At 40.3% G+C, this 22,206-nt stretch overlaps 1 protein-coding gene across 2 annotated transcripts in view; it reads left to right on the top strand.

Moving 5' to 3' along the window:
- Nucleotides 1–22,206, top strand: part of LOC149310608 (N-lysine methyltransferase SMYD2) — a 65,662-nt gene that overhangs the window by 25,309 nt on the left and 18,147 nt on the right. For both annotated transcript variants that reach the window (XR_016281689.1, XM_089529296.1), the window contains exons 3-7: nucleotides 3,355–3,465; nucleotides 7,107–7,167; nucleotides 10,454–10,578; nucleotides 11,630–11,697; nucleotides 14,527–14,629. Coding sequence is in view for 1 of the 2 variants with exons in the window: in XM_089529296.1 (XP_089385422.1) it covers nucleotides 3,355–3,465; nucleotides 7,107–7,167; nucleotides 10,454–10,578; nucleotides 11,630–11,697; nucleotides 14,527–14,629 (468 nt within the window). In the remaining variant the exon portion in view is untranslated. The remainder of the gene's footprint in view (nucleotides 1–3,354; nucleotides 3,466–7,106; nucleotides 7,168–10,453; nucleotides 10,579–11,629; nucleotides 11,698–14,526; nucleotides 14,630–22,206) is intronic.

The following is a 22,206-nucleotide window of genomic DNA, read 5'->3' on the forward strand; positions in this document are numbered from 1 at the left end:
TTTCTTAACTGGGGTCTTTCTCACTCTTTGGGCTACAAAACAAGTCTATATGTTACCTTTTAGAATGTTATTTTCTTCCTCCCATCAATTAACAGATAGATGTTTGATTAGAAATCTTTGCTATTATTTGGCAAGTCTGTTTGGTGAGAATTCTTTCTTACAGATACACACACGTACATATATCCAGAAATGTAGACATGAAGTCAAGCCTTTTCCATTAATTTTCAGTTGATTTTTTCAGCTTTATTCAATTTCTTACGATTGCTTATTTGGCAAACATAAGTGAAGATTGCTGGGCAATATCTTCCAGTGAATTAGGTTTTTGGATGACCAGCATTTGTACTGAGCATACTTATTCTGTGTTATAGATGATGACCTTTAGTACTTAGGATTCAGTTAAATTTGAGCACATGTTTATTCCAGTTTCCTGGGAGGATTTTCAGACTGAAGCTTAGGTGTTTTTTTTTTAAATCCTTTTTATCAGTGTGATGTTAAATGAAGCTTATGTGGCAACATATCTCCCCACCCTGCAGGTTCCGAGTGCCAGCTTTAGAGTGACTATTCAGTGCAAGATTACTTGGAGCTGATAATTCCTTTGACTTCCAATAGACAATAGGCATTGAAAGTCAGGGACATTATCAACTCTAAGCATTAACTCTACACAAATATATGGACTAAGACTGGGAATCATGCAGCTCTCCAGATGTTGTGGACTGCAAGTCCCACCAGCCCTCACCAGCATAGTCAGTGGTGAATTGCAGTTGAACAACTTCTGGAAAACATCTGAATTCAACTCCTAGTCTATTTTGTTTGTCTTGAGTTAATGTTGCCAGTATAGTTGAGAATGCTATTGTCTGTGCATTTTATCTCTTGATATCTAATATGGTATCTTAATATAATAGTTAGTATCTTAATATAATAGTAACATTTCTGTTTGCCTATCAGATTTTCTGATCCATTCCATATGCCCACTCTCATGTCATTATAGTTTTACATACATACATGCATACATACATATGTACATATGCTGTGACTTAAGGGATTGGTACAGTTTCTCAGCAGGAGTATTTTTGCTTGTAGAATGCCAACTTTGCAGTTCATTTTGATTTCTTGGCCACCACCAGTTCTACCAAAGTTCTACCCAACTTTGTCTGTTTTTTTCCCAATTGCAATTTATTTATTTATTTTAAAAAATTGCTAGGTAAAATGTCACAGAAGTTGTGACAGGGCAAAACTGTAGCATTAGCACTTATGATACTGCAGACAATCTATTCTGGTGATGCAATATATATGTGTGTGTGTGTTTGTGTGTGTGTGTGTGTTCACAGCCAATAGACATGTTTGGAATCAAGGGAGTGTTTTGATGGTCATGCTGCATTGCTGTAAATATCTTAACCCAGTCCCTCTACTCAGTAAATTACAACTTTGTTAGATAGTCCAGGATAGCAACTGTTGTCTGAGTCACAATTAAATATATTTCCCCCCAAAAGGACTTATTTCAAAAAGTTCCATTCCATCCATTCCCTGCTGAGCTTTTGTTAGCAGGTCAGAGGTATTAGTGGAGCCAATGCATGGCTCATTTCTCCCTCTGCTGGGCTTCCTTGAGATATTTCCTGAAAGAATAACCTATCCAGTGAGAGGAACTAAGCTAGAGGCATTCTGAAATATGCATACATTCTATTCCATTGGGAACTGAGTGGTCCTTGATTTGGGATCTCTGCCTCCCAGCCCATGACTACACCCCAGCATGTTCCTATATACCCTCTATGAAATTCTGACTAGGTAGGAGAGGCCACTGTAGTAGCTGGAAAGTCTAAGAAGAGGAATCTGAGATTAGAGCATCACTGAGCATCATAGGAAATCTTGGACAATGAGATCCGTTCCCTCCCATGATTCATTCCTAGGACTATATGACTGCAGTGTTAGTGTCATAAAAGATAGGCAATTGTCTTTCTGTTGAACCATGCCATTCTCTAGCAAGCCCAATAACATTCACAAAGATAGGCAGTGGATTTCCATGGGCAAGACTATAGTCTAATGAAAATGTTTTAGGCTATTTTTGCATTAGTTGGTTCCCAAGGATTAAGACAAGGCTATTTCCTGGCCTTACTTGGAGAAGCTCAAGTCAGCACTTGGGATATTTTGCAAACAAAGGATTTGGGCTATAATTGAGACACAGTCTCTCTTCATAACAGCTGTCCAAGTCTTCAGAGCAAGCTGCAAATGCAGAGGTGTCCAGAGATTCACTAAATATTGATGCAGGTTTTTTTTTTCTTCACAGAATTTGGTTTGTGATGTCCTTTAAATATTCTGGGGCTGAAAAAGTAGCAATAAAGACTGTGATGGATGAGGAGGAAATAAAAGTATGGATAGATGTCCTTTGTACGTATGCAACAAGATGCACACTTGCTCAACAAAAGGACCAGTTAGAGTGGATAAGGCTACTAACTTGGTCAAATGCCATGCAAAGGAGCCTTCAAGATGAATTAACTACTTTGTATGTTCGGCTTATACTGTACGTTTAGTCTGAGAATTGACAGCTGCCCAGTTCTTATTTCTGGTTCTAGTCATATCTATCCTCCTTCCATCAAGACACATGCTGCATTTTTTTTTAAAAAAGTTACATTATCTTGAAAGTTCAGGTCTAAGCTAATTTCATCATGCCAAAAAGTCCTCTTCCTCCTCCTCCTCATTTTATATAGCACCATCAGTGTACATGTTGCTTTACGTGGGTACTTTACAATTGTTTATTCTTCAGTTCCTGCCCTCAGGCTAAAAACATGACACTCAAGGGAAAGGGGGTGATAGTGGGAGAGGCAGTTAAGTCCAGCAAATACTGCCGCTTTGTCTCTCCCTTCAAGGCCAGGGCAGTTACAGTTGGGATGGATGGAGGGCTTTTCATCTGCTTCTGGGCCTAAGCATGGTGGAGCCTCTTCTTCTCTCTCCCCAAGATCAAGGCAGTGACAGCTGAGATGGATGAAATGCCTTTCATCTGCTTCTGGGCCTAGACATGGTGGAGCTGTGCCTGCTTCTTTTCTCCCTCCGAGACCAGGGCTGTGGTAGTTGGGATGGAGGGAGGCCTTTAATCTGCTTCTGGACCTAGGCATGATGGAGCTGTGCCTGCCTGTTCTTCATCTCTCCCTCTGAGGCAAGAGTAATGGCATTTGGGCCTTTCCTGAGCTGCTGGGTTCCATGTTTAGTTCATTTAGTTCGCTTCTAGCAAGTGTCATCTTATCATTTCAAAGGAAACATATTTTGGTTGACCTCCACACTTGGGTGGGGCATACAGCATCCTCTTTTGTCAAAATGCAAATCCATAGTGTGGTTTTTTATGTTCTATATTTAATCTTCCAGAAACAGGACTGGCCACTGCACAAGCTAGAATGTTCTGCAATGTGTGTGTTTGGGCAGAACTGGAACCCCTCGGAGACAGTGAGACTCACCGCGAGGATTCTTGCCAAACAGGTGAGCTTGGACCAAATATTTCTGTTTGTGTTTTAAAGATGCACAAGAACAAGCTAATGAACAGATAACTTCTACATGAACCATCTTCCTACAAAGTTTACTTTACAGTCTACCATGTTCTTGTTTTCTTTCTGTTTGCTTAATTTACATACCAGTATAGGACCCAAGGTAGGTTATAGTATAGTATAGCAAAAGTGCAGCCCACAGCCTGCATGCATCCCTTGAGAGCCCTAAGTGCATCCCTTGGATGCCCCCCCCCCAGAAGACCCCCAGTCCCTATTTAAATTTTGAGGGGGGTAGCTTTGGGACAATTTTCTGTCTTAAAGCAACCACAAATCTCCCCAAACCACCTAACAATACAATGGCTACCTTCCCTTAACTCCCTTCAAACCCTAAAAATAAAAAAAAAACCAACTCAAAACCCAAAACTCACACAAAAGGATTAAAACGGCAGAAAATCAGTCAACATGGCAGATAGATGTGATATTGCATCACTTTGAGAGTGCCAAAATGCACCCAGCCTACAATGAGAGAAAGATGGAATATAAATGAATAAATGCATATGTAAACAAGTAGAATGTTTGTTTGTTCAATATCCCACCTTTCCCCTTGTATAGAATCTAAAGTGGCTTAAACATGAGTTAGTTCAAGACATAATCATATTAGGAGCAGACACAGTGAAATCAGTGGGATCTTGATGTAATGAGCTTTTAATGTCAGTGGATGGACTCCCAAGTATGACCAAGTTTGGATCCAACCAATGAAATAATATCAAAAATGAAGACTAAATAACAGCAAGCAAACAAATAAACAATAAAAAACCAACTGGGGTCAGTTATTCAGAAAGTATAGCAAAGGTTTTCCTAAAGAGGAAGGTGTTTATTTAAAAAAAAAACAGGAAAACAAGAAGACATAAATATACTATAACATAACATTGAAAACAAGTAAGGCAGAAAAACATTAGCAATACATAAAGAACAGAAGTTACACTGAAAAATTAAATAAGAGAAACTTGAGAAACTGAACAATTTGCAAGATTTGCACATACTGGTAGGAAGTTGGAAAGCATACATAATCAAATACAAGGTATACATTACAATGAAAATAGATTTTATGTAAAAGAAAATGGTTATTACAGGTAATATTACAGGATATTATATACAAGAGATTTTCAGTATGTAAACAACAAATGGGTGATATATCAGGGACTATAAAATGTATATGCCTTCTATATATGTCTGGATGGAATATATAGAATAATAGATTTAAATTTTGAAATGTGATCTCAGTATTACATGTTACACTAGATAAATTGCTGCTTTAATAAAAAGTACTTAAAAAGAAAGCCTTGTTTTCCGAATGACAATAGGGACAGGTTATAAAGCTTTGACCTCAACAGCAAATAACAGCAACTGAGGACATTTCCTAGCAGGGGCAAGTAGTAAAGACAGCCAGTGTGGTGTAGTGGAGTACTGGACTGGGAAATCAGTGTTCAAGTCCCCACTCGATCATGAAAACCCACTGGTTTTCACACTCTCTTAGTCTTAGAGGAAGGCAATGGCACACCTCCTCTGAAAAAATATTGCCCCCCATAAATAAAACCCTATGATGAGATCACTGCAAGTTGGAGTCAACTTGAAGGTACATAACTGGAGATCAGGGCAGGCTGCTCTCTTCTTTGTCAGTCAGGGCAGTATGTTGTGGGATGACACAGAAGGGCCCTTCTCTTCTGTCATACCTCAGTTATGGTATACTTTCCCCTTGGCCTGGGTTAGCACTACCATGGCCATTATTCCACTCCAAGCAAAGATAAGGCTCATCTCAAACGCCTTTGGGCTTAATTGGTTCATGTTTTTAAGTATTTTTCAACTCATTTAACCAGTTCTAATCTTCTTTTTTACTTGTTAAATGGTTTAATATATTTTTATTCTTTAAAAATCATTTTTACTTTTCAACATTTTTAGATTGGCCAGGTTTGTTCTGTCATACACTTCCCTGAAATCTTCAGTGGAGGGAAGGATATAAATATGTTAGTAAATAAAATAAATGACAGCAATGACAAGCAACGAGAAGTAAATTATAGGAAAATTACTGTTCTTGACTACAGCAAATAGAATCCCTCAGCCAGTATGGCTTCAGAGTGTAAAAGGTATCAAGAGACTTCAGGGACACCCTATGGATCTGGTGACGTGTCTGTATCTGTGTCTGTGTCTGTGTGTGAGTGAATCCACTCTTGCATTTGCTGCTGCTATTCTGCATTATACAGGAGGTCTCTCCATTTCTGTAAAGTGGGAAACAGCTGAGGGAGGGCTGGTAATAAAAGAATAGTTCTGATCCCATAGCGTCCCTTCCCATGCAAAATTCTAGTTTGTGGGAAGTGTATCTAAGGGGTCATTGAGACATGTTTCTTTTTTAGTACGACAATGTGAATAATCTTACTGACACATTCTGGGTTTGTCTGTGTGTGTTCAGGTGCTCACACATGCCAGCACTTGAATAAAGATGGAGTTGACAATGCAAATGTATTTGAAACATGTTCAAGGCATGCAGAGTTTTATCCCTGTTTATCCCTGGTCTATTTGCATTGGTTATTCACACTGCAGATGATGTGAATCTTTTTTTAAAAACTTGGGGGGGGGGGGGGGAAACTGATATTGATTATCCCTGGGTAAGTGGGTTTTTTGGCAGCCCACCTCAAAACTTAATTGAATGCCTTCAAAGTGCATCTGGACAGTAAAGATTCAACCCAGATTATTTTCACTGTCTGAATAACCCCTTAGAATCAGTTTGCAGAGGGACAAGGTGGGATTGGCAAGTTTCAAGGTCACTGCGTCATACTCCATTGTAATGCTCCAATTTCTCTCCCTCTGCAATTAAAAAAAACTTAACTCCCCTAAATAGTGGTCTTTGAAGAAAATCTATACACTTGAGAACCGCTTATGTGATAAGGGTGACCCAGATGCAGTATAGAGAGAGAACTCTGAAGGCCTGCTGGGATGGGGCCCTGCCTGATTCTCCCCTTCCCCCCATGCTCCTTTTCTTTTCCTTTTTTTAAAAATTAAAGCACAGTCTAGTGGTGATTCACAAACAAAATTAGATGTTTAATGATGAAAAGTCATTGGAATAAATTTGTGCTTTTATCGCTTGCAGGGAAGTGGGAGGGAGCCCTACATGGCATATGAAAGCTAAATATGCAAACCAGAGTCCCTGAACCTCAGCTGTTGGGCCACCTGCAAACCCGCATTTAATGGCCAAGCTTACAAAGAAGTGGCCTTAGGCCAGTGCTGGAGTGTTGCTTTTGAACTCTGTCAACATTGAGATTATTCACTTTCCTCAAAGCAAAGTCTGCCTTCGAACTGCTTGCTACTCTTAGTTGCTTTCAGAAAGTCTGCACTTAAATGACAAATTTTGAAATCACTTGTTCTGTGGCACACGCATGTGCTTGTATAAATTTTGGTAGGAGTTCTGGATGTAGGGCTGGTTAACCTGGTGCCTGGTGTCAGCACTTTTAAATTTGGAGGACTGTTCATTGAGTTATCTGAAGCCTTCAAAGGTTTAAAGGGGGTGTGTGTATTTTAGAAAAGACTGTTGCGAACAAGATGTATGGGGGATTTTTGAAAACATGTATTTTTTTTCTTTAGAAAACACACACGGGAAGAACTGAGTCGGAAAAACTCCTCTCTGTGAAAGAGTTTGAGTCCCGTAAGTAGAAATAAATGGTAAACTACAACAGTTTTCTGTGGGCTGCTCAGAAAGTGTTTAGCAACCTTTCAGTGGAACCTACCTCATTTTATGTGTTGTGGGTTGGATCGAGGCATCTACCTGGGGAAGATGGATGTTCTGGAAGCTTGCTTTCTAACCCTTTTTTCCCCTGCTGTCCCCTAGAAACAGCTGGATCAGGAGGTCCTGTTCCATGGAGTGGGTTATGGGCAAAAGGAAATGGAATGGGATTTTGCAGGAAATGGAGCAGAAACATATTCAATAAACTGAGCGCAAGGTGTTTCCTCCCATTTTCTCACTATTTTCCCCTTCCATATTAGACACCCCCACTGAGCCTTGGCATACCCTACTTAGCACGGCTTCTCAAGTCCTTGAAGGACCATTTTCTGGAATCCAGGGCAAGGAGCGAGTCATGCAGCCACACACACACACACCGCAAATGTTGTTGAATCGCAGCTCCCAGCATTCCTCACCAGTGACCATGCTGGCTAGGGCTGCAGGGACTTGCATCTGGAAAGTTCTGGTTTAAATGAAAACAACTCCTTGGGAAAGATGGAGGTTTTGGAAACTTACCTCTCAATCCATTCCCTTCCCATCCAACCGCCTCCCATTCCAAACCATTCTATTATCTGTTGTAACTTTGGTAAAGAGAGAATTAGAATTCCAGCCCGTTGATTACATTGTCTCTGTCTGTAGCATTTCCTGGCAAGTAGGATGACTTCTGTGGATTCTAATATAAAAATTTAAAAAGCCAATGTTGTTACCAGGGGGCATGAAGTCAGAGATGGTGCAGTTGCTTGATAGTGACAGTGTCTTTGGGGCTAATTGCAGGGCCCTCCAGGGTTTGGTGGCATATCTGTCACTGCCAGTCAAATCTGACATGTCCTCCATGATTTCTGCACTCCAGCAGTAAGCTGAGGGAAAGATAGGAGGCAATTGTGAGTGAGTGAGTGAGTGTGTGTGTATGTGTGTGTGTTTGTGTATGATAGAGAACTTACTTTCCCCCTCAGGGCAGAGTTAGAAACTGAGCAACTGTTAAGACCAAGCATGCTAGAATTGTCAACACAGCAGCATCACTCTCTTGTGTTGCTCTCAGTGTCATTCTCTCGCTTGGTGCTGCCAAGAGGAAAATCAGTTCACCCAGTAAAACATGTACTACAGAGTTAATAAATCCTATAAAGGCACCTCCTCTGACCTGACCATTTTGCTCCAAACACATTATTGTTGTGTGTTTCATGTTCTTTCTGACTTATAGCAGCCTTAAAGCAACTCTGTCATCGGGTTTTCCTGGCAAGATTTGTTCACAGATGGTTTGCCTTTGCCCTCCTCCTCTGAGGCAGAGAGAGTGTGACTTGATCAAGGTCACCCAGTGGGTTTCCATAGCTGAGCAGGGATTTGAACCCTAGTCTCCAGAGTCATAGTCCAATGCTCAGACCACTGCACCATGCTAGTTCTCTTTGAGCTCATATCTTACGATATTTAGTTTGATCATTAGTCTACAACCAGGGTTCAAATCACACTCGGCCCTGAAAACCCGCAGAGTGAACTTAGGCAAGTCATACTTTCTCAGCTCAGAGGAAGGTAAGGGCAAATATTGAACAAGTCTTGCCAAGAAAACCCACTGATAGGTTCACCTTAGGGTTGCCATAAGTTGAGAAAATGACAACAACAACAACAACAACAACAACAACGTGTTCAGAGCAAAACCCTCCAAAATTTCACAGATGAAAACTGAGTCATATGTGACCAAGCAACATCAGAGTGGGGCCAAGATGGTAAAAGATATTAATGAGGAAAAACATTAATACTACTGGGAAGGGCAAGATTGCCCCCCCTCCCATGAATGAATTGAATGCAAACTACTTTTGCATTGAATTCAGTTTGCAGCATTGACCTAAACCAAGGACAAAGGAGGAAAGTGGGAGGAAGAGAGAGAAACTGGGTCATTTCAAAAGCAGCTGAAAAGGTGGGATGACAAAATAATTTTGTCTGTCCCTGCCAATTCAGGACATTTGGAGGATAAGTGAACACAACTGATCTCAGAAGTTAAGTAAGATTAGGCCTAGTTTGAACTTTGTTGAGAGAAGTACATGTGCTTTGTGTGTGTGTTTAAATTAAATTGCTGCAATCCTGGTTAAAATAATGTGAGGGACACATAACCAATATTAACGTGGCAGCTTGCAGTAGTTGAGAAGCCCAGAACGTAAACGGTGAATGTTATCTCTGAATAAGTTGAACATGCCTCACAATGTAATGCAGTGGACCCTTGTTATCTGGTGCAGTTTGGTTCCAGGACTCCCCGTGGATAACAAAATCTGTGGATGCTCAAGTCCCATTATATATAATAGCACAACAAAATGGTGTCCCTTATATAAAATTTTTTGTTATTTGGAATGTATACTTTTCTGGAATATTTTCAAGCCATGGATGCTCAAATTCATGGATAAAATCCATGGATAAGAAGGGCTGACTGTAATGCCATTTATTCTATATAAACTGAATAAATAAATAAATGTCACATAACTGAGGCGGCTGTTCAAGAGGAAATTATACCGTACTATGCTATACCTTCCTAAAAGTCTGTAGTATGAACCTATTTATGAACAAGCACAGTTGTAACACAGAGTTTGGAAATTTTATTATTATTTTTTTTGATTGTAGGTTCCAAAATTCTCCAGTCAGCATGGAGAATACTAGGAGTTACAGTACCAAAAATTAATATTTTCAAGCTCTGATACAGCTCCCTAATTGTTTCTGGATAACAAATATACTTAAGAAAGAGAGGTGTCAAACAAACATCAGTTTGCTGCACAAAAGGAAATATATAAGGGAGAATAGCCAGCCAGTTTTTTGAGTCATTTAACGAGTTGTTTACCTTGTGAATATGTAAATTGTAGTTGCTGTTGGTGAACAGTTATCAAGGTTATAATGTTACCAGTTTGAAAGCAAACATTAACTCAATGTTAGTCTATGGAGCAAAAAAGCTAATTTAATCTGTTTATAAATCCAGTGGAATTGCCTATCTGAAAAGGTGAAATTATCTACATAACAAATGGGCAAAAATGTTTCAATTGTCATGTTAGCTTGTATCATTCATTTCCAAAAGTCCTGGGGAAGAGTGAATGACACCCATTGCTTGTTCAAACAAGTATTCTTATGCTTGATTTCCTTTCATAGAATATCACCTATCTTGCAGTTGACTTAATTGAGTTAACAAGCGAAGTGGAAGTGGTCCTTGTATTGAAGAAAGATTTATTTTCTTTTGCAGATCTTGATAAGCTGGACAATGAAAAGAAGGAGCTGATTCAGAATGATATTTCTGCTCTCCATCACTTTTATTCAAAACATATAGAATATCCAGATAATGCAGCTCTTGTGGTCCTTTTTGCTCAGGTAAGATGGGTGGAAAATGCTTTGTTTTGTTGAGTAGGCTGCTTGCAGAAGTCAGCTTTGGGACATTCAATTTTCCAATAAACTGTTCTGCCTCCTTGTCTATGCTGGAAGTGGAGTTCACTAAATAAGTAGATAAATAAAGATGCAAAATATGTCACCCCCACCTCCCCAAAAATTCTCGGTTGCACGCATCCTAGTAACTCTCAAAATAGAAGTCTTGACAAACACATTATGTCTGGTACCTCTTAGTGACTATTGATGCTGTTGTTATTTATCATTGTTAGCTTTGACTTTTGGTGACCCTATGAATGTGAGGCTTCCAAGTGCACTGCTGAAGTCTCGCAAACTAAGAGCTGTGGCTTCCTTGACTGAATCAGTCCACCTATAATGGGGTCTCCCTCTTTTCCTACTGACTTCCACTTTCTCAAGTATTATTGCCTTTCCCAATGAGTCACGTCATGTCATGATATATCCATAATGCAACAGCCTCTATTTAGTTATCATTTTTCTTAGCTTCTTTAGTCATCTTATTTTCTCCAAATGTTTCCTTCAGCTAAATGGAGCTTAATTCCTCTCTCAAAAAGGATGTGATTATAATAGAGAGTTTATTGTATTTTAAGCACTTTAAAAAAAATCATGGTGAGGAAAAAAACCCATTAAAATATTGATTGAGACCAAGCTGGGACTTTTGGTGTTTTTTTTTAAACTCATTTTTCATCATTCAGACCTCTGTGTCTTAAAGAGTCTTTAGGAAAACCACCACAAACACACACACCTACTCTTGGATGTGGATACTATCTTTTGTGATTCAGTTCAGCAGTCTTATCCTTAATCTTCCACAAGAGAATTAGATTGTAAATAAATTCTGACCTCCCTTCTTATAAAGCTAGTAGCTCAGTGTTAAGACTTGATTAAGAATAAGCAGCATTCTAATCAGATTAATCAGAGTGGCACAGATGAGTAGGGTCAATTACCTTTAGATACTAAACAAGCCAGCAGATTTCCATTTCTATCTCCTGATTGTTTCTGTTTCTCTTTCCTTTTTTTACAGGTTAACTGCAATGGATTTACCATTGAAGATGAAGAACTTTCGCACCTAGGTTCAGCAATATTCCCTGAGTAAGTATTTACTTACTCCCCTTCTTGGCAACCTGTTCCTTTCAGGTTTTGTTTCCAGCCACACAAAAAAGTTGTGTTGGATAAAAGGTTTCCAGCCACACCAAAAGTTATAACTTATTTGCAAAGCTGGGCAGCCTTTCCCCATCCCACTCCTTGGAACACTACACACTTCTCCCTCCCTCTTCATGTTGACCACATGTGCCTGGGTTATCCAGCTGCTTCCCTGCCAGTGGGTTAAATATGAAGCACTGAACAGGAGAACTAGGCCAGATGATGGCTTGAATCTTATTGCAAGTCCTAAATAGAGTAAGCCCATTTAATCAGTGGACTTACAAAGGATTCAGGCCTTTGAGCCCATCTAACCCAATATTGCCTGTTGACCTTCCACAGACTTAGGGAGAGGTACGTGCAGTCATTGTAACTAGAGATGACCACAGCTGAATCTCGGACCTTCTGCATACAGTCTATACTGTTCCTTAGTCACAGAGCACATACCAGGTCCCAGGTTCAGTACTTGGCATATCCAAGTAAGCCTGAGAAAAGTTCTTCCTTGAAATCTAGGCTAGTGTCCTATCCTGTTGGTGACATACACAGGCATTAAGCCTAACTTTTGGTTGCATGTCTTTCTATGGTCATATTAGAGATTGGAATACTCAACCTTTGATCATATTGGAGACTGGAATTCTCTGCTCTTGGTCAGTGACCAAAACCCTCTGAAAATGTACATCTTCATGCTTCCAGCTTCTAATGCAGCCATGTAGGGGCTGGGGAGAGTTGGAGCTGGCTGAGAAGTATCTGGCTGTATGCCTATAACCAGACAGGCAATGATAAAGGCATCTTCCATGACCTCCCAGAGGTCATTCAGTGGTCCTGGAAGAAGATGTTCTCATTGGTTGGCATCTTGTTAGTAAAATACACATGCAATGTTGTGCTGCACATGCAGGACGGATTATTCACTGTAGCGCAATTTATGTATTCTACTGACAGAAGCAGAGTTGCACATACAGTAATTTTGTTCATTTCCATTGTGCATTGCACATTGCATTTTACACTGCACAGTGCACAACAGCATTCAGTCACTGGCATGTGTTGTGCAGTGTTCATACTGTGCTTGAGGATAGCATGGCATATCTTTGCATGTGGACATTTATTCTATGGTATAGGGATGCTGGATTGCCACCAGTGAGGGTCTAGCCCAGGGGTCGGCAACCTCCGGCCCGCGGGCTGGATGCGGCCCACGAATGCCTGGCGACTGGCCCCTGGCTGCTGTTGCCGCCGCTGCCGCGCCCGCCACGGCTTTTCGCCGGTCTGGGCGCCGCCATTTTGGGTGGCAAAATGGCGGCGCCCATAGCCCCAGAAGCCGCTATGTGCGCCGCCATTTTGCCGCCCAAAATGGCGGCGCTCAGAGCGGCAAAAAGCTGCGATGGGTGGCCGCGGCGGCAGCGGCGGCGGGCCTCTAGGAGGCCCGCTGCCGTCTCCGGAGCCCTCCAGGAGGGCTCCGAGGGCGGCAGGGGGCCTCTGGGGGGCCCAGTGCCATCGCTGGGGCCCTCCAGGAGGGCTCCGAGGGCAGCAGGGGGCCTCTGGGAGGCCTGGTGCCGTCGCTGGGGTCCTCCAGGGGGCCCTCCAGCGCTGGCAGGCCCCCCAGCTTTTTTGCTGGTCTCTGACAGGGCCTGGGGCCCCGTTAAGGGCCAGCAAAGATGGGGAGGCCTCGCCCCTGGAGGGTGGAAGCTCCGCCCCCGGCATGCGGCCCCGCCCCTGGAGGGACAGCAACCCGGCCCCCGCCTCAAAAAGGTTGCCTACCCCTGGTCTAGCCATAGGTACATAGCCAGAAATGCCCCTGGTGCCCTCCATTCATCACTAGCCACTTTATGGGGCAGAGGTAGGGGAAACAGCATGAAAACATGGGTTTTCTGGGAGAGGAGACAGGACACGAAACACAGTTCTGCTGGGTAGAACTTTACACTATTCTTCTGCATTGATATTTCCTTTCCCCCCACTTTTTTGCATATGTAATTCTAGCGGCAGTTAAAAGATATAAAATAATTTTTAAAAGTTTTATTTCTTCTTTTTCATCTATTATATTTAACAAAAACCTTTCTGACTTAAGTTTAATTTGGATTTATAGAATTTTTTATATTGATCTGTGTATCGTTTTCCAGTAATTGATTGCAGTTGGGCATGTCCACCAAATATGAAATAAGGTTCCTTCTTGATTACCACATTTCCAACATTTATTATTATTGTTTTTTTTCATCTTTGCTAATTTATTTGGAGAAAAATACCATCTGTGTAACATCTTATAAAAGTTTTCTTTTAAATCCATAGAAATTTTAGATCTTGACCCCAGGCTCTTTCCCATTTTTCCAGATGTATCATATGACCTAAATTTCTCACCCATCTAATCATGTTTTCTTTAATGATTACTTGTTCTATATCTCTCTTTAGAAGAAACTTATATAATTTTAAAATTGTTGATTTTTCTGAATTTAATAATATCTCATCCAATTCATTTTCTTCTTTATTGAAACCTTGTAGTTGTAAGTCCATTTTAAATTTTTCCTGTGATTGTCTGTATGGGAACCAGTGGCAAATAAAACCCGTGTTCTCAACATCTTTCAACAAATCTGAAACTTGTTCAAGTTCCAGCAAATCTCTCCTGATCCTTCTAATCCCATAAAGTTGTCCTGATTTTCTGTATTTCATTTACAAAACATAGGGAAAAAATATTGGTTGTTGAAACAAGCCCTGTTGCTTGTAGGTGTTTTATTTGTGGTTTTAATCTTTCAGCCCACAAAACAACAAATGCTCTTCTTTTTTCTTTTTTGTCAGTGTGGCACTCATGAACCACAGCTGTTGCCCCAATGTGATTGTTACCTACAAAGGGATCGTGGCTGAAGTCAGAGCTGTTCAGGAGATAGAACCTGGAGATGAGGTAACAGTGTAAAAATATGTGTTCAAATAGGATCTGCCAGTAGCACTTTACATAATACGGTCTCTAAGAAATGTGCAGAAGTTGCATGCCTGCAGTGTACAGTCAGCTCTCTGTATCCACAGACTGTGCATCCACAGATTCAACTATCCATGGCTTGAAAATATTTTTTAAAAAATTCCAAAAAGTAAACCTTGACATTGCCTTTTTGTATAAGGGACACCATTTTACTAGACCATTGTATATAATGGGGCTTGAGTATCCATGGATTTTGGTATCCAGTGGGGTCCTGGAAACAAATAAGTGGATACTAAGAGTCTTCTATAGCTGCACTTCCATCATTGTGACATAAACTTTCCTCTGTGAAAGGTATTGACTGCAATCCTACATTGGAAATCTAGTTATAATGTTGTAGCTATGCTCTGATTCCTGACCAGAACTCTTGAACTCTACCTTCAAATCAAGGTAACTGTATAAATGGAATAATTCTGAGGTGTTGGTGAGTGGGACACTGAAGGACGATGCACCCTGTCACCTCTTGCCAAAGAACTTCAGTGCACAAGTAGGGACCTCTTCAGGATCCTATTGCAACTCCTCATTCTCTCCTCGCCTAAGCTTGTTGATGGAAGTGGGCAGGATGTGTCATCCTTCAGCAGTATACTTGCCATTGCTGTGTAACTCTATCACTTGATATGACCACCCGGTTTTAGGAATGCTTGTTCCATAATTATAAATGTGAATATGAAATAGTTTCTTAGTTGTAAGTCTGGTTGTTAACTGCTTAACAGGACTGGCAGCTGTTGACTTTAAAGAGAGCTACGAAGGGCCAGGATTCCTGTTTCCCTGTTTTTCCTTTCAGAAAAAGTGAAAAAATAGATTATGTTAAATGTTCTTTTACAATTATGAATAAAATATTAAGGAGAAGGTGTTCTTGTGTAGCAGGTTGACTTTTGGGTAAGAGTGTGCTGTGTTTCACATCCTTGCATCCTTGTTTTGGTTTACCTTTCTCAGTTCTTTTTAAGTGAATGAGTGCTTCATGTCTCCTTGGTACTATGGTGGATTAGAGGAAACAAGAGTAATTTGCTTTATTAATCTTTTGTTTTTATTGGATTTTTGCCTGTTCCTCATAAACTGGCAAAACCAAACAGCTTTGTTATAGTATAGGTGAATCTTACAGTTCAGGATCTTGTAATTCCATTTTAACAACAACAACAACAAAAGTAAATCAAGTTTATAATTCTTTCTGGAATAAACTGGGTTTTTTGCCAAATGAAGTTATACATAAATGTATTTTATGTTCCTAAAGTAACAAGTGACTTTCATTCTGTACAGGGTGCTAATACTGCATGCTGCCCTCCTCATTTTTCTGAAATTTTCTGCACGGTTTTCTGAAATAAAGGAAAATTTTCCATGGTCTCAGCATTTCCAGAAATTGTACATTTCTGACTTTAAACTGTGGTAAGCAGTAGCTTCTTTTTTGGAATCAGAGTGCGCCAACTTTTTTCTTTCAGAAAGAAATTACACTCAACACAAGGAGTGTTGCCCAAAGCAGCAGCAGGATATTTTCCTCTCCCTTTCCCTGAAAATTTTAAACTTTAACTGTGTTTCTCCCTGTCCCGCTTGATCCTTATAATCAGTCATGCTACTTGGAATAGGGAAGCCATTACTTTGAATGCGATTTAATTTTAAAGGGGAGGGGGAAGAAACTGAAAGGACTTTTTCTAAGATGGAAACATTGGTACAGTAATTCTGTCTTTGATCCAAGTATAAAGGAGTCACTTATCATGTGAGGTAAGTGCTGCGTGCAGCAGGTCATATTGGCATATCTTATGTTGCCTGACCAGAAACTTTACCCTTAGGGCAGTCACATTCTGTTCCAAGATAGTGTGGAGTATAGGCACAACTGATCCCCAGTGCATGACTTTCTAAAATTCCTAGAGCCTTATCATATGAGAAGAGCAATTTGAAGGAGCAAGAGAGTAGCGACTTTTTCCATCCCTCTCTCCATGGCACCATAGCACTTCTGTTCTCTTCCCAAGAGAGTGTGCCTTCTGTCAGATGGTCATAAAAGTGTGCCTTCTGTCAAATGAATTTTTCCAGCACAGCAAAAGACATGCTTTTATGACCATCTCCCTCAGGAAGAAAATGGAAGTGCTTCGACAGCATGCAGAGTGGCAAGAAGAAAGCTGCTTTTCTCTTGCTCCATTTCATCTTTCTTTTCTCATGAGATAAGGTTCATAGTAAATAACGTTGATGCAGCAACTTAGTGGAAAATGCCGCAGAGGAAATGACTGGGTGAGATGGGTGCAATCATGTAGCTGCTGTTGAGAGCCCTAGTGATCACACTGATTTATTGTGGGCGGGCTGGAGGCGGCCATTTTTCCTCTGGAGACCAAACAGTCAGACCACGTGGGGTCCCTCCAGACTAAAAAGAACAGACACGGCGACACACTTGCATCATGCACGCGCACCCCGTATGGATGGCACTGTGTAAAGATGGTGCCGTCCATACGTTCTAGGGTTCTGGAACATGCGAACCCTAGAACGTATGGACGGCACCATCTTTACACAGTGCCATCCATACGGGGTGCGCGGGCATGATGCAAGTGTGGCTGCGCTCTCTGGAACCCTAGAATTTCCCCCAGCCACCTCAAACTGATGGGCTGTGCCAGGCCATTGTTAACTGACCTCTAGTTGGCCCCAACTCATGGCGACCCTATAGATGAGGCATCTCCAAGCCCTCCTGTCCTTTGCTGCTCTGCTTATAAGACTCATGATCATGATCTCCCCAGTTGAGCCTGGCCATCTGGCATGTGATCTTCCTCTTTTTCTACTGCCCTCAGCCTTTCCTAGCATTATTGTCTTTTTGAGTGAGCCATGCCTTCTCATGATATGACCAAAGAACAACAGCCTCAGTTTTGTCATTTTAAAAAGGCTTCCAGGAAGAGATCTGATTTGATATGTTCTAGGATCCATTTGTATGTCTTTTTGGATTTCCATGGTATCCTCAGCACTCTTCTCCAGTACCACATTTCAAATGAATTGATTTTTTCCCTTTATCTGCTTTTTTCATTGTCCAGCTCTCATATCCATACATGGTGATGGTGAATACTCTGACTTTGCTGCCCAGTTGTGTGTCTTTGCTGTTTAGGATTTTTTCTAGTTCTTTCATTGCTGTCTTCCCATTCCTAGTCGTCTTCTTATTTCTTGACTGTAGTGGCCATTCTGATCAATGTTTGATTCCAGATATAGGAATTCTTTAACTCTTTAACCGCAGGCTTTCCACCCAAGGGCTGCACATTTTTGTGGAATGGAACTCCTGTGGAAAAGAAGGACCCACTGTATTTTGATTTTCTCATTATCTAGGTGGAATGTATGTATTTTTCCATGGTCATTATTTTTGTTTTCTTTATATTAAACCTGCATTTGCACTTTCCCCTTTGACCTGCCTTAGTAATTGTTCTGAATTTGAGATATTTTCCGTTAGTACTATGGTGCTGTCCACATATCTAAGATTGTTGATGTTCCTTCGTCATATCTTCATTCCTGCTTCTTCTGAGCCTAATCCTCCTTTTCTTATGATATTTTCTGTATACAAGTGGAACAAATAGAGTGATAGAATGCTGTCTTGCCTGACCCCTTTGCTGATTTGGAATCAATTTGTTTCTTTGAATTCTGTCCTAACAGGAGCCTCTTGTCCTAAGTACAGATTTCTCATTAGGACTATCAGATGTAGTGGCACTGCCATGACCTTTAAAGCCCTCCATAGCTTTTCATGATCTATACAGTCGAATGCTTTACTGTAGTCAATAATAATAATAATAATAATAATAATAATAATAATAATAAATATCCTGCCTCTCTACAAAATAAAATCGAGGCGGCTTGCAAGATTAAAAATATACATGCTGATTTTTTTCTGGAATTCCTTTGTATGCTCCCTTATCCAATGTATGTCTGCAATATGGCCTCTAGTGTAACTTCCTTTCCTGAACTCTGCTTGGATTGCTGGGATATCTCTCTTTATTTGATACCGTTTTTTAAAAAAATGCTATATATTGTTTCAGGTTCTCAAAGTTAAGAGAATGAAAGGAACAAAACATACAGACAGTATTGCTATAGTGAGAGCTTACTGTGTTGGAGTGGAAATAGCAACATTATGTACCCTTTCCTTCAAGCATTCTTGTTTTTGCAGTCTTCCCAGTCACAGGGAAGAGGGATGTGGTGGCTTAGTGGTTAAGATGCCAATTCTGATTATCGGAAGGTTGGCAGTTCAAGGCCCGAGCGTTGCATGATGGAGTGAGCTCCAAATACTAGTTCCAGCTTCTGCCAACCTAGCAATTCAAAAGCATGCAAATGCAAGTAGATAAATAGGTACCACTTCTCAGTGGGAAGATAACAACGTGACCACTAGAGCAGTCCTCCGACAACGCTGGCTCTTCGGCTTAGAAATGGAGATGAGCACAGCCCCCTACAGTCAGTTATGACTAGACGTTCATGTCAAGGGACTACCTTTACATTTTTACTATAATATTGTGAACTGCCATAATTGGTCTTTGCATTACTTTGGTAGATCCATTACCTTTACAAAATACCTGCTACAGATGTAAACTGTTCAATTTAGTTTGTTGATATGCAATAACACAGTTGCTTCCATATTTGGGCCTGTGTCGAAATGTGGTGGTGGTTGGGTGACTACAGAGACTGTTTCATTTGCCTGAAGTTCAGAATTTACCACTACACCATGGTAGATAGCTAGATAGGTAGACAGACAGATGATCTAAATGGCAGTTTCATTCCTCTTATATTGTTTTAGAGCCACAGCTGCTTTGTATGTGGATGCATACTTGCACTATGTTCATTGCATACACAAATGACAGCAATGGTGACTGATAAAAGATCCCACAGTTTCTGCTGAGTTTAATGAAATGCTTTTGCCAACCTCCCTTTCAACCCAGATCTACACTTCTTTGCTTCTGCCTGATGTCAGACCTCAGTATCCTTGCTTTCTGTAGCCACACAAAAGCTCTACTCTTGTCTCATTATAGAGAAAGAGCTGTCTTCCTGGCATATCTGGGATTCTGAGCATGCTTTTATTGAATGCCACCCATTATCTTAGTTGCATTCCAGATAAGTGTGTTACTATTTAGGAAAATGCTGACTTCTCTTCAATACTTTATCATTGGTGGCCAAGAGCCAACATTGCTGACTTGGTTAAAAATGTGTAATTAAGTACAGTCAGCCCTTCTTATGCACAGATTTTTTATGCACAGATTCAAGCATACACGGTTTGAAAATGTTCAAAAAAAGTATAAATTTCAAATATCAAACCTTGATTTTCCATTTTTTATAAGGGACACCATTTTGCTATGTCATTATATTTAATGGGACTTGAGCATCCATGGATTTTGTTATCCACGGAGGGATCTTGGTACCAAACCCCAGCATATAACAAGGGTTCACTGTATCATCTCCCAGCCCAAATCCTCCACCACCCCGCAACTAACTTTAATAGTCAGCAGCTGCTCCAAGCACTGGAGGTCTGTTCTGCTGGCTATCAGGGCACAGCAGGACAATGTTTCCAGCCCCCTTCCTTCAGAGATGTGTGGAGCAATGAGGAATTACAACAAGGGTCCTACCTCTGACAGCCTTGCTCACTGGTGGTGATAGTGGCTGAAAATGGCATCCTGCTTGGCAACAGAACAGACCTCTTTCAAATGTGGTGGGTCCCTGGAGTTCAAGGTGGGATTTGGGGGGCATTTATGATTGTGGCAGTAGTATAACTGAATACAGAACAGTTATACATTAGTAACTCTAGATTAAAAATCTGTAACTACAGTACAAGATGCAATACAACTGCAATACAGCCAGCATTTGGTTTGTAAATAAATAAATAAAGACTAGCAACAGCCATACCATACAGAAAAAGCATTAATGTGTCAGTCGAACATTTCTTATCAAGAAAATCTTACTGAACTCTTGGAAAAGGATCTCTGCCATTTAGCTAGAGCAGAACTACAGTGTCTTCAGTAGCAAGGCCTGTGCCTCCACCTTCTGGTTCAACATGGCTATTACATGAGAAAGCTGTCAAAATTTCCTACTTGTGCGTGCTTAACTTTGCTCTCATTTTTGTACTTGGAGAAGAGCAATTGCGAGGCACTCAATGTAGAATAAAAACAATCAACTGCTAACTAGGTAAAGGATACAATAAGAACATGAGCAGGCTGTGTAAAAAACTTACATCACTGGTACAGTGGATGTGTTTATGGTTTTCCTCTCAGTCTTTCTTTTTGGAAAACACTTCATTTTAGGTCACCAATTTAAAATTAGGATTAAGTTCCATTTCCTCATTATTTTGTATTTATGCCTTTTAAATCTTCTGCTGGCAGGCAGGATTGCTTTATCTCTTGAAGTAACTTAGAAAATGTTAGGCACTTTACAAGTGAATAGAAAATGCTACTTACTTTACTATTCTGCCCACTGGAATATGCCATAATATCTTACATTTAAAAAAATGAACACAAGAAAATTATTTTTGTGTGCTCTTGGATTGTAGTTTGTGTGTATATGTAAATGATACTTTGAAAAAACAAATTAAGTGTTGCATGATGGAAAACGTACATCTATGTTTTTTGTGGGTTTTTCGGGCTATGTGGCCATGTTCTAGCAGAGTTTCTTTCTGACATTTCGCTAGCATCTGTGGCTGGCATCTCTGAAGATGCCAGCCACAGATGCTAGCAAAACGTCAGAAAGAAACTCTGCTAGAACATGGCCACATAGCCCGAAAAACCCACAAAAAACTATGGATGCCGGCCATGGAAGTCTTTGACTTTACATTGTTCATCTATGTTATACAAAAAGGTGTAAAATAAATGAGTCTCTGTTTCCGTAAGGTTGGTGCTCAGATGTCTGCTGCAGTATTTATCAGTGAAAATACTACTTCAGCATATACAAGTGAACCACAACTGTTTGTAAGAGTAAAAATATCTTTATATTACAGTTGGCCCCCAACTTGAATTCCCCTCCTTTTATTATTTTTCTTATTTGCTGGGTTTTTTTTAATTTTGATGTATTGTTATGTACTTTTTAACTGTTTAATTTTATAGTTGGGAGGGAGGACTGGGCTGGGGTCTTGTGGGGCTTGTTTTTGTTGTTGTTGTTATATACTGTATTAACTCTGCTGTTACCCGCCTCGATCCGCAAAGCGGAAGAGGTGGGATATAAATAAATATTTATTATTATTATTATTATTATTATTATTATTATTATTATTTTAAATGCCATGATATAATTGGCCTCTACAGTATAATCCTATACATATCTTCTCATATGTAAATTTAATTGCCGTTAGTGGTGTTTCCTCACAGCTATAAGACTGCAACTTTACCAGGGGATCTTGTGGAAGTCCATTGAACTCTGTGGGAATTCTTTCTAAGAAGCCATGCACTGGATTGTGCTGTGTTGGTTCTTAAAATGCACTAAGTAACTAAAAGCACACACAGAGATTAAAATATGTAATGTCTTGATCACATCTTTAGTTTCAGTTTAAAAATGAAAGTCTAGTTGGGTGGGTAGGAGCA

Source organism: Sceloporus occidentalis, unplaced genomic scaffold (genome assembly GCF_023333645.1).
Source record: "Sceloporus occidentalis isolate IW3139 unplaced genomic scaffold, rSceOcc1.0.p SCAF_6, whole genome shotgun sequence".
Lineage (NCBI taxonomy): Eukaryota > Metazoa > Chordata > Lepidosauria > Squamata > Phrynosomatidae > Sceloporus > Sceloporus occidentalis.